The following is a 16,284-nucleotide window of genomic DNA, read 5'->3' as shown; positions in this document are numbered from 1 at the left end:
AGCCCTACCTGGTCCTTATGGTTCAGCCCCACTGTCACCATCTCCATCAAACTGTTCCTCCTCCAAGACAGAAGTGGTATCACCTCCTCAGTCCTCACAGCCTCTTCCTTGTACCTCTTTCATAACAGTTCCCATGACTGTCGTTTCATTTTGCTAACTGGCTGCAACTTTTCTCTTCCCTGGTTGGCTGCACATGCCTTGAGGTTCAGGAAGGTCTTACCTCTCTTGTTATATCATTGTCTACAGGGTCTCAAGCCCACTAGACCAGGGCATGGCCCCCACTAGGTGGGGGTCTGGATAGAGGAGCTCAGAGGCAGGAAGGGGGCATGAAAACCCACCATTCCTACTCATCCACTTGCCTGTAAACTACCAGAAAAGTGCAAGCAAAAGGGCCACAAATGGCATTCTCAATGTTTCCAGGGGACATATGCAGAAGATTATCTGCAACTCAGTGGTGACTCGCCAGCTGTGGTGAAATGGAATACTTCAGTCAGTAAGGGGCAGAAAGCAAACATCCGTACCAAGACTACTAAGAGAAATGTGCCTCCTCTGCTCACGAATGCATGTGTGCACTCCTAGCATGAGTATGCAAGGGCTGCAGGAGCACTTGTTCCTTCTGCATTTCCCCTCAGACTTATATTTACAACCCAAACCCCACAAATCACAGCCTGTCCTCAGACAGAGTCTGAGCAGGCAGAGCTCCGCATCTGTCAGGAGAGAAGCAGTTTTGCTCAGTCCAGAACTGTCTGCGCTGCACCTTCACCCCGACTGGCAGGGACACAGCTCTTTGGCAGGTCAGCACCCTGTGCAGGGACAGGAAAACCTGGAAATTGGGCACAGGGCAGTTCCTGCAGCAGCACTTCTGCTCGGGCCTTGATCCCCGCGATCCCATGCATGGCATGTGTGGGATTTCAGATTCTTTTCTTCCCCTGGCTGTGCAGCTGGCAGCTCACAAAGGGTCTCTGGGACTGAGCAGCTGCACCAAGTCCCACCTTCCCCAGCAATGAAGGCTTCAGAAAATGCTTCCCTCTGCTACAAAATCTGAGTACTCATGTGCAGGGAGAGGGTCTCACTCTGTTGTCACAAACCCAGGAAAGAGCAAAGTACCTTCTGGCCGTGGTTTTGGCTTTTCCAACCCTCCATCTTGCATGAGCTCAAAGGCAAAGGAGACATTCAAGACCTGGCAAGAGAGACGCAGACAGCATGTACCATTACACACCCAGGAGCCCCAGGACCTGGCCCTGGGAAGTGAAGGAGCCCAGCACTGTAGCCAGAGGGACAGAGGCTCAACTAATGTCAAAGATAAATATGGCTACCAAAATGGGCAGGCCACCTGGAGCGTGAGCTAGCTGATCCTAGCTTGCTGTTGGAGAAGCACAAAACTCCCTTCATATCCTACTGTGTTCCTGTGTAAACTGCCAGGACTTCAAATTGGGGGTGTCAGTGTACACATCTGGAAGAATCAGATGGCAGGACATGTTCAACAGGCAGAGCAGGCTTTCTGCTGTGGACCAAATGCCTTTGTGTAGCGAGCAGGATGTGGCAGCCTACGAGAGGCCATCAGAACCAGGCTAAGCATGAGCCTCAGGTCTGACCAGCTTCACAGTCACTTTCCTTGTCACCTCTGGGAAGAGAGGAGGCTGGGCTGGGGCACTTGACAGGAACACAGGGCAGGGGACCAGGGCCAGGCTTCAGGGGAAGGGAAAGGCAGTCAGGGATGCCCAGTGGTCTGCAGGTAGCTCCTTCCCAGCTCAGCTCTTATAATGGGTCCCACCTCCAGGCACTGGAGACCTTGAGCAGAGGGGAAGCTTCTGCCTTTTTTCTGGATAGCCCCAGCATGGGTGTGGGCACATGAGTCGGGGATGTTGGCTAGGGGGCCTCCCTTGATGTCCCTTCTCCTTACCTTCTGTTCAAAGCTGTCCGGGGTCAGGAAGAAGCTGTGCAGGGGCACAAAGTAGCCCTCCAGGAGCCCCATGAGCAGCACCAGGTACACCCCATCTGCAAACTGGAGGAAAAGCCAGGTGATGGCACTGGCCCCTGAGCCTCCCAGCCAATCCCCATCCAGGGGGCCCATCAACTTCTGTGCTATGCCACCTGAAGCCTACCACCCCAGGCAGGCTGCTAGCTGGGGGGTAGGGGCAGTGGCCCAAGACAAGGAGGTCTGCTCTGCCCCACGTCTGGCTGGCACAGGAGCCACAAGCCCAGGCCCTGATCTCAGCTGACCCAGCATTTACTGAACAGAGGTTGTGTACCAACTCCTGGTCTAGGCATGGGGACCAGAGCATGGGTGGGGGTCAGTGTGGCTCCTGCCCTGGAGGAGTGCACAGTCCAATAGGGAAACTGATGTAGGGGCAAGGCACAGCTACTCTGATGGAAGGAAGCTTGCTGGCCTAAGTGAGGCTGAGAAAGGTTGCCCACAAGCACTGAAGGCATCAGAGGAGTCTTCTGGAGGGGCCAGAGCCTGAGTGGAGAGCTGAGGATGAGCAGGATCGGCTAGAGTGGGGCAGAGGGAGGAGGGGGAGGTGATGTCCAAGGTGAATTGCATGAGGCTCCTGGGGTGATCTGTGCTTTCTGAACAGAGAAAGGACTAGTGTCACACAGGCCTGGGCATTCTTTCTCCCATCTCTCTTCAGTATTACAGCAGCAGAGTGCAGCTGTTATGAATGTGGGCTATGGGGCCAGGCCTCCCAGGTGCAAATTCAGCTCTCTCACCTACTAGCTATATGCCTTGGGCAAGTTATGTCACTTCTCTGTACTCATATGTCTTATCTGTGAAACAGGGATGGTAACAGAATAGTATCTACGTCACAGGGTTATCGTGAGGACTAAGCCAGTTAATATGCAGAGAGGGCCTGTAAACTGCTAGGCATGTAGCATTGAATAAATATTAAATATTGCTATTACTGTCTGGGAAAACAACAAAGCAATCAGGACATGACTGACTTGCTCTTGCTGGCAAAAGCAGAACTATGTGCTGAGGACCCTGGCAAGAGGCTCGCAGCCCGGTCCCTTCCTAGGCAGAAGAGGCCAGATTGGTTGGGAAACCAGGCCCAAGGGGACAGGACAGTCCCTCGGCTAAGTGCGGAGGCTGCTGGTCTTCTGCTCAGGGCTGGGTGAAGTGAGCATACACTGAGTGCTCAGGGCAGGCTTGTGGAGGCCGTGGAGGCCGGGGATGACGGACCTTGGGAGGAGTAGGGGTTCCAGGTAGGGGGGATGGCCTGGCAAAGACATAGAGATCAGGTGCACATTCGACATTCTAGAACCCTTTCAAAGGAGGCTGGGCCACCAAATGTTTATGAGTGTATATAGCTGCTGGGGTTTACAGAAGGCCACATTTCTTGGAATCACCTTAGGAGCCCCGAGTCTGCTCAGAGAGCTTTCTAGGTAGCCAGCTGGCCGGCCTGTGTCTCAGCCGTCATTAAGGGCATAAGACCCTGAGCTTGGGCTTGCCTTAAAGGCAGCTCCTGGCCGAGTAAGGTGGCTCATGCCTGTAATCGCAGCACTTTGGGAGGCTGAGGTGGGTGGATCGCTTGAGCTCAGGAGTTCAAGACTGGCCTGGGCAACATGGTGAAACCCTGTCTGTACTAAAAATACAAAAAAATTAACCTGGTATGGTGGTGCATGCCTGTAGTCCCAGCTGCTCAGGAGACTGGGGTGGGAGGATCACCTGAGCCTGGGAAGTTGAGGATGCAGTAAGCCGTGATCGTGCCACTGCACTCTAGCCTGCATGACAGGAGTAAAACCCTGTCTCAAAAACAAAAGGGTAGCTCCTCCCAGCTTCCATCCATCAGGCCTGCGACTCAGGTGGGAACGGCCTGGGCATGACTCACCCTAGGTGGACACGGGAGAGCAGACCCCAGAGTCTGTCAAAATCAAGGCCCTTCTGGTGGGAGCTGAGCAACTGGGCTTCATTCAAGCTGTGGTGAGAAGGAGTTAGGCGTAAAAGAATCCAATCTGTGAGCTCAGGGGTGACCTTGGGTTAGGGTTGGGGTCATTCACAGCTCGGAGTGCCAGGCTTAGACTGCTCCTCACCTCCCATGGCTGGTTCCACTGACTTGGTAGGAATAGTAGATAAAACTGTAGAGACCCAAAGTGCTTGGCAGTGACCCCTGTCATAGCACTCCCTGCCCTTGAAAACGGAGCTGATCATTCCAGGGCCCATTCTAGCTCACTTAAGGAAGCGTCACTTTTCCAGAACGTTCCTTATTTCCTACAAGAGTACATGAAGCTCATTTCACACAGTCTAGACACACTCAGGTGGAGCTCAGCGACAAACTGGCATTTGCCTTTAAAATAAAAGGAGGTACCCAGATGATTGAAAGAGAAGTATAAGGCAGAAGCTCACCAAGAATGAAAGGAGGTGGGGAAATAGGATTCATCAGGCTCAAAATATCTCCCCAATAAAGATTAGTTAAGTATAAAGAGAGGAAAAATAACTTTATAATAGGGAAATCTGGTGAACACCACCCTAACCAAATAATCCAAGTTATCACTAGCAGTGGAACTAATGGACAGAGCGCCTCCTCCTCGGATGCCCCGGGAAGAACACAGCCTTGCTTGGGGAGTGCTATTAACGAAAATGCATGACCTGAATCTAATATGCGCAGAAAAGACAGTCTATAAACCAACTGGCCTGAACGCTTCAAAAAGTGTCAATGCCACGACAAGAAAAGCCGAGGAGTTGTTCTACGTTAAAAAGAGACTAAAGAGATGTGACAAGTAAATGCCGCATGTGAGCAAACTGGACAACTGGCAAAATCTGAACAAAGTGTTTTCTCCAACCACATGATGTTGCCATTTTAGTAGGTTAAAAACAGTCGGCCAGGCACGGTGGCTCATGCCTATAATCCCAGCACTTTGGGAGGCCAAGGTGGGTGGATCACCTGAGGTCAGGAGTTTGAGACCAGCCTGACCAACATGGTGAAACCCCGTCTCTACTAAATACAAAAAATTAGCCGGGCATGGTGGCGCATGCCTGTAATCCCAGCTACTTGGCAGGCTGAGGCAGGAGAATCGCTTGAACCTGGGAGGCGGAGGTTGCAGTGAGCCGAGATCTTGCCACTGCACTCCAGCCTGGGCAACAAGAGTGAAACTCTATCTCAAAAAACAAAAAACAAAAAAACAAAAACAGTCGAATGTCAGCAATTTCATATGATTCAATCTAAACAGATTAATGTATTATGTTAAAACTGCCTGCCTTTGATAATTGTGTTGTGGTTACGTAAGAGAATGTGCTTGTTCTTGAGAGACATATGCTCAAGCATTTAGGGGTGCAGAGAAAGAGAGAGAGGTGTGGCCAAATATTAACAATCGGTGCATCCCAGTGAAGGGTATATGAGTATTCATTCTTGTAATTTTCACAATAAAAAGTTGGAAAAAATCCACAGAGACTCAGTCCACCCCTCAGAGTAGGACAGATTCCCATGCCCTCATCCCCTTCAGCTGGGGAAGCCCCCCTGGCCAAGTGTGGTGGGCCACTTCGAACAGGGGCTGTAGGGCAGGGCCCTGCCTCTACCTGTGCTGGGGTCTGTCACCCACCTGGGTTTCCAGTTCTGTGACCTCCAGGTTCAGTTTATTCAGGTGCTTGTTCACGAAAGTGATGAGTGTCTAAAAGAGAAGCAAAGCAGGCCCTGAGCTGGGGACTCGCATTAGTGCAGGAGCCTGCGGCTGCTCCGTGACTCCCGTGAGGGCGAGGGTGAGCGTGAAAGCAGGGGATCAGGACCAGCCAAGAGCCCCGGGCCCAGGAGCTCTCTCTGCAAAGGCCCTTGAGTGCACAGGGAGGGCCACAGGTTCGACTTTGCAGTTCCATACAACTCAGGGTGTGTAAGGAACAAGGAGGTCCCAAGAGGCAGAATGATAGGTGGAGTGTCTGAGCCAGTGTCTGGGTGGGGGAAATGTGATAAAATGATTCCACTGGCTCTCTCCTTCCTGTCCCTTCTTTGGCACAGGTGCCTAGGCCAGGGAGACAGGGAATTCTGTGAGGAGCGGGGAATGCTGAGATTGCTGGGGTTAGCCTGGGTGGGAAGACAGGCTGCTCATGGTGATGGAGGGGAAAAGGCCCGGGTGCAACATCCAGTGAGGAACAGACAGGTACATGGATGGCAAGGGGGAAAGCCCCGTGTGTGCAGAGGTTAGGTGATGCCACCAGTTCTGGCAGGAAGCTCGCAAGCTGCAGGGATGGGTTTTCCCAATGTTCTGTTGCATCTCGCTTCCCTCTCTCCATCCCAGGCACCCCTTTCCCACCTTTTTCACCACATTCAGCTTGTCTGGGGCATGGTCGAACAAGGTGTCAAAGGCATCACGTTCTGAAAAAGAGGGAAACACAATGTGGAGCACAGGGCCGATCCCTGGCGGGGAAGCCCACCTCGGGCCCCAGAGCCACACGCCTCTCCAGGTTACAAGGTCAACTACCGACGGGAAGCCTCTGGGATACAGACTGTGCTGGGAACTCTGGAATGTGATTTGGGGCTACGATTTGGGGTGATTCTCACCCTGGGAGCCTGTGTCTGTGTCCATGCATGTGTACATTATTGGATTGGGGCAGGCTCAGGGCTCTCTTAGGTAGTGTGACCCAGGATTAGTCATTTCCCTTCATTGTATTCCATTATATCCTGACTTAGCCATTGTTTAGGTGTTTCTGAACCTCTGTAGAGGGAGAATGTTATCCAAATATTAAATCATTTCATCCCCCAATTTTCAAAAACAGGAGACCCATGACAAACAAGCTGGCAGAAGGCACAGAGAAGAGGGCTGGGAGCCAGGGAGCTCCAGGATGGGATATGAGCTCTTCCTCTTAAGTGATCTAGGCCACTTCAACTCTTTGTACCTTAGTTTACTCTTCTATAAAATGTCATTTTAAAAATAACCCTCCCTCAGGTTTGTCATGAGGATGAAGGGTGAGAACAAGCATGTGCGTGCTCTGTAAACTCTGTCATGTTCTCCTGAAGTGAATAATTTTTAGCATGATTGAAATATTTCAAAATATTACCCACAGTAAATATCAGGATCACAGAAAATAGCAAAGCCATGCTGCCTGCAGGGATTCTCCTTGCTGGAGCCTCCGTGTTCTCAGAACCAAGAGGTGACACAGTGGAAGGGATCTGACTCAGGAAAGGAGAAGGGTCTCCAAGGTGAACCTGGGGCTGGGAGGGTGCGAGGCCCTGAGGCCTGCCTTTTCCAACTCTGGCACCAGTGGGTAAATCTGAGACGACCAGGAAGGGGATGGTGATCCCTAACATTCATGGACTTCATAAACAAACAAACCCAGTCGTGATAAATGGAAGAGATAAGAGCTGTGATGAGGGAAGAAAGAGAAGACAGTCTCTAGAAGGACAGAGTGGGGAGAGGGGACAGTCCTTGTGTTCATGCAGGTCTTCCTTTATTTCCATGAGACAATTAGAGCAAAACTGCCCTGAAAATGCCCAGGACCTATCCAGAAGCCTCGGGCAAGCTAATGAATCCTTCTGGGCTACAGGTCTCTCATCTCTAAAATGAGGATAATTACAGTAAATATTTCTGTGGGATGTTATGAGCATTAGATGATTTAATATCTAGAAATACTTTAGCATACTTTCTAGGACATAGTAAATGCTCAAAACATTTTTTTCTGAGGACATTTATGGTTCTTTTTGATTGTTATATTGGTTTATCCATCTGCACACCTATCACCCACTAAATAAGCACTTGCAAGTAGTGCACTGGAAAGAATAATAAACTCGGAGTTAAGTGCTTGATAAACCAAGATCATAATCTCCTCCTTCACCCTTGGGCTGTGGGGTCCCAGGGGGTGTAATCGTGGCTTCATGTGTTTACTGTGAACATCAATAGCTACAAAAGTGCTTCATAAATGGCAAGGTCAACGGCCTGCTAACTTTCAAGATGACTGTGCAGGTGTAGGTAGTCTTCTTCCCGCCAGTAAGCTGTCCCTCCCAACCCAATTGGCCATGTCACCCAGGCTGGTGAAGACATATATCCAGGTGACAAGCTGACAGCCTGTTCTTCCCAGCTGCTGCAGAATTAACTAAAGCCCCAGTGCAGCCACCAGTGCCAGAGGACAATCTTATGTGACTTACCATGCCTCCCGGAAAGAGCCCTGGAGGAAAAAGAGAAAGAAAATAGTGTGACTCTTCTCTTGTCCCTTACAAGAGGCCATTCCTCTGAAAGGACACTCCACCACTGCTGGAAGCCCACCCCATGCTGCCTGCCACCCACCTGCCCTTGGCTGAGGAGCTCAAAAAGCCTCCTTCCACTGGCATTTTATTCTGCACGGCCTCCAGTTATTGAGACTTTACCACATTACCACCCATTTTTCCCCCATCTGTTACACCCATATAGTAGTGTAATGCAAAGCCTGGCGTAGTGATGCCTAAAGGATCAGTTTTTGCCTTAAATAAAATCATATTATTGCTTGCAGTTAAAGAACACTGGACTCAGGGGCTGAAGATTTCCAACCAGAAAATCTTAGGATTCTTATGGGTGAGCTCAAGCAACCCCTCAATGCAGAATTTTACTGCCTAGGTTGCTGTGGGCAGGTCAGCTTTGTCTCTCTCCTGTCCACCCTGTAGTACCCACCAAGATGCACCTGCCATTGACCCAGGGTAGGTTTTCTCAAAGAGTGCAGGAACTGGAACCACACTCATAGCAGAGAAGCAGCATAGTATCAAGAGCACAAGATTTAAAGACAGATCACTGAGGTTTAAATTGCACTAAGTGATTTTTTTTGCTGTGTGACTGATATGGTTTGGCTGTGTCCCTACCCAAATCTCAACTTGAACTGTATCTCCCAGAATTCCCACGTGTTGTGGGAGGGACCCAGGGGGAGGTAATTGAATCATGGGGGCTGGTCTTTCCCATACTATTCTCATGAGATCTGATGGGTTTATCAGGGTTTCCTCTTTTGCTTCTTCCTCATTTTTCTCTTGCCACCACCATGTAAGAAGAGCCTTTTGCCTCCTGCCATGATTCTGAGGCCTCCCCAGCCATGTGGAACTGTAAGTCCAATTAAACCTTTTTTCATTCCCAGTTTCGGGTATGTCTTTATCAGAAGTGTGAAAACAAACTCATACAGTGACCTTGGGCAAGCCAGTGAACCTTTCTGGGCACTAGGTCTCTCATCTCTAAAATGAAGATGATTATGGTAAATACTTCAATCGGATGTTGTGATTATTAAATGATTTAATATCTAGAAATATTTTAGCATAATTCCTAGTAAGTAGTAAATGCTCAAAACACTTTTTTCCAAATACACTTTTGGTTCTCATAATGATTATTATATTGGTTTATCCATCAGCACACCTGTCACCCACTAAGTGAGCACTTGCAAGTAGTGCACTGGAAAGAATAATGAACTTGGAGTTAAGTGCTGGATAAACCAAGGGCACAGTCTCCTTCCTCACCCTTGGGCTTGTGGGGTTTTAGGGGGTGTAATCATGGCTTCATGTGTTTACTATCAACATCAATAGATAGGAAAGTGCCCCATAAATTGTACTGTGTTGTCATTATTAGGACATCGCATCCATGTTTATGTCTTTGTGGCAGAGAGAGGGGCCATAGAAAGCATAACATGCATCCGAGAGATTGTTCAATAATCTGAAACTTCACACTCCCTGGTTTGGGAGTTTCTCCCAGGCCATGCTCCTCTCTGCTCTGTCGTCTTCTTTCCCAGAGGTGAAATAGTGGGCACAGGCAAGCCCAGCATAGGGGAGGGGTGGTGGGTGGTGGGACAGTGAGGAATTCTCCTTTCCCAACAGGCCTGGCTCCTCCCATCCCTCACAGAACCAAGGCCAAGGTGTGCCCTATAGATCGGCTGACCCTTCAGCTACCAAGACTGGCCTCTGAGGTGATACGGAGGCTGCTTGATGGGGTCTCCATAGGCCATAAACAGGGCATCTTGGGAAAGGCCACTTTACATCTCTGGCCCCTAGTCTTGGCCTGGAATGCCCACGCCCCTTAGTCCTTGTTAAGCCATGTACACAATGTGATCTAGACGGGCAGTGCCCCGGACTCCTGTCAGCCATGGCTGGGGAGAGGGCAGGAACCTCCTAGAGACTGGATGGGCTTGGCAAGTACGGGTCAGCTGTGCTGGAGAAAAGCTGGAACAGCAGCTACAGAGGGCAAGGGAACAAAGTCACAGCTGTGACCACAATAAATCCTTCCTACCTCTCTGGGTGGAGAAACTGAGGTCAGAGAGGTTAAGGGACTCACCTGGTGAGTAAGTGGCAGAGCCTGGATTTGAACTCAAGTTGGGTTGGTTTAGCAGCCTCTGCTCTTTGCACTATGCTGCTCTTGTTCAAGGGGGACTCAGAGAAAAGTCTGGGGAGCAGGGGATGCTGAAAGCTAACTGCCTGACTTTGCGTGGGGCCAGGGCTCAGTTCTCGGGATCACAAACTCACCCCACACTATCAATTTTTTTCTGCTTGAGGAGAAAACTCCTGTTCCCCATGGCAAAATCTTGATAGGTTCTGATATCCCAATTTCTAAAAATAAATGAGAAAACAAACCACCCCAAACCAAAAGACAAATCTAAGGTAGAGAGGCTTTCTGGGTCATGGCACATGACCAAATCAGATTCAGAAAAGGAAGAAAAACGTCCTTTTGAAGGTTAACAATTTAAATTCAACCCAGTGTGTATGGCATGACGATTTCATGCTGGGTTGGCTTTTTTTGGGCACACTTTTTCCTGGAGTGGCACAAAATTAGAATTTTTCAATCACTGCTAATTCCCTCTCCCTACTTCCCCACCCAAGTTTGTACCTTAAGCATTGAGAGGCATGTTTTGAATGCATGGAAAAGGCTAAACTATAATCATTGGCTGAAGTCTAATCCCTCCTGCAATCCCAATAAATGAAAACTAAATATCAGCAAATGGATGAATTTCGGAGAAACATCTGTGTTCCATTACAGAATCGCTGGCAACAATGGTGTTGACATACTCTGTGTTACCAGTTATTTCCTCTTGGATTTGCCGAGACTGGAGGATTCCTTCTCGTTTCTGAAATGGGGGTGGGGAAAGGGGTTGGGAAGAGAAGAGAAAACTATGCTTTAGAAAAATACAGAAACACTGATGAGCATTCCTGATAATGAGAAAGTTACTGGTGTTTAAGAAATGCACCCGAGATAAGATAATGCTGGAAGTGAAAGGAGGTCCTGATTTTCTGGGACTGGACTGAACCATTAGGACGCAAGTGCAATTAGTGTTTAGTCCAAACAAGTAGGCTGTTTCTTGGATGGTGAATCTTTCCTTTCTTTATTGGAAGACATTCTGCTGGAAGCAAACTGTTTGCCTCCTGGAGTAATCCACAATAAACCAAATGGAAATGAAGGCCAGGGTGTGTCTGCCCTCCAGCTGGGGCCACAGAGGGAAGCCGAGAAACACATTTAACTGGGGGGCTGGGTGGAGGAACTGAGGCCAACTCAGGGAATTCAGACAAGAGGCAGAGGGTTTTTTTTTTTTAACTGATAAATATGGGAGCTTTTAAATAAGTAGTAAGTCCTCACTCAGGTGACTAGCTTATTCTCTGAGAAAAGGTTAAGCATGTTAGAAACTCATCCATCCATCCATCTATCCACCCTTCTCCCATCAACTTATCCTCTTTCTTGTTTATTTCATTAATTAGTGCCTTCTATGTACAAGGCCTTGTGCTGGAGTTAGAACAAATACTATGGAGTATATGATATAGTTTCTGCCCTTGAGGAGCTTAAAGTCAATAGGGATAGATGAAGCAGACACCTGAGAATGGTTTCCCCAAAACAGTCCTGGTTTATCTCTGACGTCCCAGCATATTAGTAAGATTCCCTTTCATCTCAAAAGTGTCAAGAATAATAGATTACGTGGTCACCCTCGGCAGAAAGTGCTGAACGCAGGCCAGGAGCAAGCACTTTTAGCTAGAATGGTCAGAGAAACCTTCCAAGGGGAGGGGGCCCTGGAGCTGGACACTGAGAAGGGGTTATTTCAATGGGAGGAACGGCCCCAGCCAAGAGGCAGAGGCAGGATGCACAAATGTGTTCCAGAGGCCATCCAGGGGAGGGCAGCTGCCAACAGTCAGGGGGCAGCTCTGAGTGCCAGTTTGGAGGGTTTAAACAGCACTATGTGGGCATGGGAGCTGATGAAGGAGGTAATATTGGGGTGCAGGAAGACTTTCTGATGGGTGTGAGGAGGGAGATTCATGCTACTACGTCCTTCCACCACCAGCACCAGACACCTGGAGGATGCTGTGACATAGCAAGCAATTGACCAAGCAAATGCATCTTCCCCAAGGCTGAGATGAGTGTGAAGAAGGAAGGAGCCTCTGAACATGGGTGGCTCATCTGAGCCCTGCCTTCTTGAGCCTCCTGCCCAAAGTTCCACAAACAGCCACAGAACCCAGCGTCCTTGCAAAATACTTTTACGGAAGAAAGGAAGAGCTGGATAAGGCCAAGAGTCTATCTGGCTTAGATTAAGAATGGACTAATCAAAACAAAAAAGGAGGTAAAAGAAAAAAAAATCTATCATTTAAAGAGGACCAGGTGAAGATAAATCAGGACTTCTTTCCACATGCAGTTTCAACACAGGCAGTGTTTTCATGTGGGGCTAATGGAATCTGTGTCCTTGTCCTGCATGGCCGTTCATAGACATAAAACCTCATCTCCAACTTTATGCAAAATTAAATGCTTCTGCATAGAATGGAAAAGAAATCTGGGTTAAATAACCCCTCATACAGCATCCTGATTCACCTCCACCCATTATTTGTTCCCCAAAGAGTTCTCCCTGTGGTTCAGTCTGTGACTCACCACCAATTTTGAGTCTTGCTTCTGTGCCTGTTCAACTTGATAAAGCAAAAACACCCCATAAAACCTGACGTGCATTAATGCCATTTTATGGAACATGTCCTCTTTTCTCCCTCATGCTAACAAAACAGCCTACAGGAGAAATTAAACCGACAACAGGCTTCTGATGGCCTATAATTGAGCTCAAAATAAGGCAGGAGACACAGGCTTGCAATGACCACTGTTTCAAAATAGAAGCCCCCTCTCTCCTGCTCACATTTTCAGTCATCGTTCAGTCTGTAGTAATTCCAACAGGCAGATTTTATTGTTTCTGTTAGAGGGCTGTTTATTCTAGCTGATAAGAAAAGTCTTAAGATGTTCAACAAATTCATGCACAAAGAACTGGACTGGATTTGTCACAAAAGAGAAGATAAAGAAGGGCAATTTAAATAAAAGTATTTATCTCCTCTAGTGATAAGAGAGCTATTATAAATGAATATAACAACAGTATGTTTACTTATGAAAATAATTTTTAAAAATTTCAATGTTAGTAATATGTGGTCACTTTTAAAGTACTCTTTCATGAACTGTTCCAGGAACCATGATTAAAAAAAAAACAGACTATATTTTCCAGAGCAGTCTGAGGTTCACAGCAAAATTGAGAGGAAGGTACAGACATTTCCAGAGATTTCCTAGATATTCCCTGCCCTGCCCTGACACATACTTGTCCTCACCTACTTTCGATATCCTATACCAGAATGATACACTTTTAACAACTGATGAGCTTATAATTGATACTGTCACTATCACCCAAAGTCTATAGTTGACATTAGGGTTCACTCTTGGTGCTGTCCATTCTATGGGTTTTGACAAATGTACAGTGACATGTACCTAAAAATCCTCTGTGCTCCCACCTATGGGGACCATGTCCACCTATTCATCCCTGCCTCCCTAATTGTAGTTTTTGAAAACGTAAAGAATTGTATTCATACATTATCGATTGGTAAAAATAACATGATAGAGATGACCTGGACTCACTAGGAAGATGCTTGAACCACAGTAGTCTGAGTTGGCCACATATCCATAGCAGACATAAAATGCTTAGTGCCATGTTTGATACAAGTGAAGAGCTCAATAATGAGGACATTTAGGACCTTTTGGCCAGTGGCACTGGGTATCTGAGCCACACACATTCCCATTTTCTATGAGCCCTCTCTGCTTCTTATTTGTAGTCCTATCTCCTCAGCAGGCAGGGTCAAGGTGTCATATTCCTATTATATCTTCTTGATGCCTAGTGGAGTTAAGTACCCAGAGGTGTGGAAGAAATAGTTTTTCACTGGGGGACAACTGATCAGTTGATTAGGAGGACCATTTCCTCGTCTCCTCCTGTTGACAGCTGATCCTTGAAAGTTAAACTCAAAGTCCTTTTGTCTTGGAAACTGGCCTGGTCTGATCGGGCAAAGTCTACCAGCCCTCAAGGCTTTTTCTCATCAAGGGATGGCAGAGCCACTGTTATCATTCCCTATTCCAGAGCCTGGATCACCAGGGAGCTGCTTCGATGGAGAGCTCTCCCTTGCTGCATGTTTATTTGGAAAAGAACAGAAACAAGCAAACAAAAGGATGACCTTTTGCTAAATGGGTATAAAGTTGGAAAATAAAATTGAATTTGGGTATTTAATGGGGTTAGGAGCAGAGTGAGATAGTCACAGGGAGAGAGCACACCCTCATTGTGGAAATTACACAGCCATATGTGAATGGAAATTCCATCCAACAATCTGGAAAAGATGACTTGAGATCCCAGCTGTGCTTCTGTGGGTGGGTGAACAGTGGCAGTGCCTTCAATATAGCAATACAGACACGGCCAGTTGGGGTCTCTCTCAAACGCATGCACATGTACACACACATTCCCTTATATGCATAGATATCGTTCTCCCCATACCTAAGTATCATTTGTTTAACCAAAATATTATGGTTCTCCATGGTTTGCAGGGCGCCTGTACACTCCTGTACACAAACACACACACACACACACACACACACACACACACACCCTTTCCTCCTGACCCCATGACACACAGCTCACATACATACCACACACCCTCATCTACACATTACACAGAAAACTCAGACAAAAACACATAAACCATAGGCACATACCCCACACAAAGCTATCTATACACAAGCACACGCTCTTCCATCTTGTGTACACTTACCAGGGGAAGCCAACATGCAACAGAAAGCTCAGTGCCTCCCAATATGCTGCACACCAGGCTCACTCAACATTCATGCAGCCATCCTAATGATCTACTCGACGCACCATAGGAACTCGACCTCCACGACTCTTAAAAGACACAGATGTTTGTAGTGTTATCTGTCTTACCTGGACCACAACCACTTGGATGGAAACATGGTCTGGGAGTCGAATTGGTGCCCGGAAATACTGAGACAGAGCAACGAGCAGGTGTAAGATGGCCACCAGGCTCTTGGCATGAACAGCTGAAATGAAAGAAGATTGAAAAATTACAGCATCTTCTTCCAGGTTCTAGGCAATATAAGCAGATGTTCAAAGTGTAGTATTACCCCACTGATAGAGTCTGGATATTTGTCCCTGCCCAAATCTCATGCTGAAATGTAATCCCCGGTGTTGGAGGTGGGGCCTGGTGGGAGGTATTTGGATCGTGGGGATGGACCCCTCATGAATGGCTTAGTGCCATCCCCTTGGTGGTAAGTACACTCGAGCTCTCACATGTGATCTGGTGGTTGAAAAGTATATGGCACCTTCCTGCCGCCCACTCTCTCTCTTGCTCCTGCTTGTGTCATATGAAGTGCCTGTTCCCACTTTGCCTTCTGCCACAAGTAAAAGGTCCCTGAGGCCTCCCTGTAAGCCAGGCAGATGCTGGCCAATTAAACCTCTTTTATTTATAAATTACCCAGCCTCAAGCCTTTCTTAATGGCTATGCATGAACAGCCTAATATATCCACCCAATGTCCCTTTATACCATGCCTGAGGGTCAGGGGATACCTGTAGTCATCACAGGCCTCACTCTGGGCCCCCTCAAATCTTTCTGTTTTTTGAAGCAGGGTCTTGCTCTGTTGCTCAGGCTGGAGTGCAGTGGCACAATCCTAGCTCACTGCAGCCTCGAACTCCTAGGCTCAAGCAATCCTCCCGCCCTGGCCTCTGTGGAGTAGCTCGGACTACAGGGATGTGCCACCATGCCTGGCCCCCTCAATTCTTTGCCAGGTCCCATGGAGCTCCTTCTTGGTTCATACTATTGCCAGATTTCCAATGTGGCACCTCTCTAATCCCAGGTTCCCATCAGGATCCTGACAACTGCTGAGCTCTGAGCTCAGATCAGCTCTCTCCCAGTCCCAAGTCCCTGCCCACTCCACTCCAATCACCATAAGCATGTCTGCTCTGCACTCCCTCTCCCTTCCCACTTAACCATGAACTCTGGATTATCACTACTACCCTTGTCTCAAGATGGCACACAAAGCACGTCCTTAATAAATAAACACTGAGTCAGGAACACTAGGTCTCTT

General features: G+C 48.0%; 1 protein-coding gene across 1 annotated transcript in view; it reads right to left on the bottom strand.

Moving 5' to 3' along the window:
* PARVA (parvin alpha) overlaps positions 1-16,284 on the bottom strand; it is a 165,564-nt gene that overhangs the window by 15,582 nt on the left and 133,698 nt on the right. Inside the window, exons 7-13 of the mRNA XM_030829036.1 lie at positions 15,125-15,240; positions 10,932-10,990; positions 8,073-8,092; positions 6,244-6,305; positions 5,539-5,607; positions 1,904-2,005; positions 1,108-1,180 (exon numbers count right to left, since the gene is read on the bottom strand). Coding sequence (XP_030684896.1) covers positions 1,108-1,180; positions 1,904-2,005; positions 5,539-5,607; positions 6,244-6,305; positions 8,073-8,092; positions 10,932-10,990; positions 15,125-15,240 — 501 coding nt within the window. The remainder of the gene's footprint in view (positions 1-1,107; positions 1,181-1,903; positions 2,006-5,538; positions 5,608-6,243; positions 6,306-8,072; positions 8,093-10,931; positions 10,991-15,124; positions 15,241-16,284) is intronic.

The sequence above is a fragment of the Nomascus leucogenys genome, chromosome 15 (genome assembly GCF_006542625.1).
Source record: "Nomascus leucogenys isolate Asia chromosome 15, Asia_NLE_v1, whole genome shotgun sequence".
Classification (NCBI taxonomy): domain Eukaryota; kingdom Metazoa; phylum Chordata; class Mammalia; order Primates; family Hylobatidae; genus Nomascus; species Nomascus leucogenys.
Note: the sequence above shows the minus strand (reverse complement) of the source record. Positions and strands in the feature narration are given on the sequence as shown.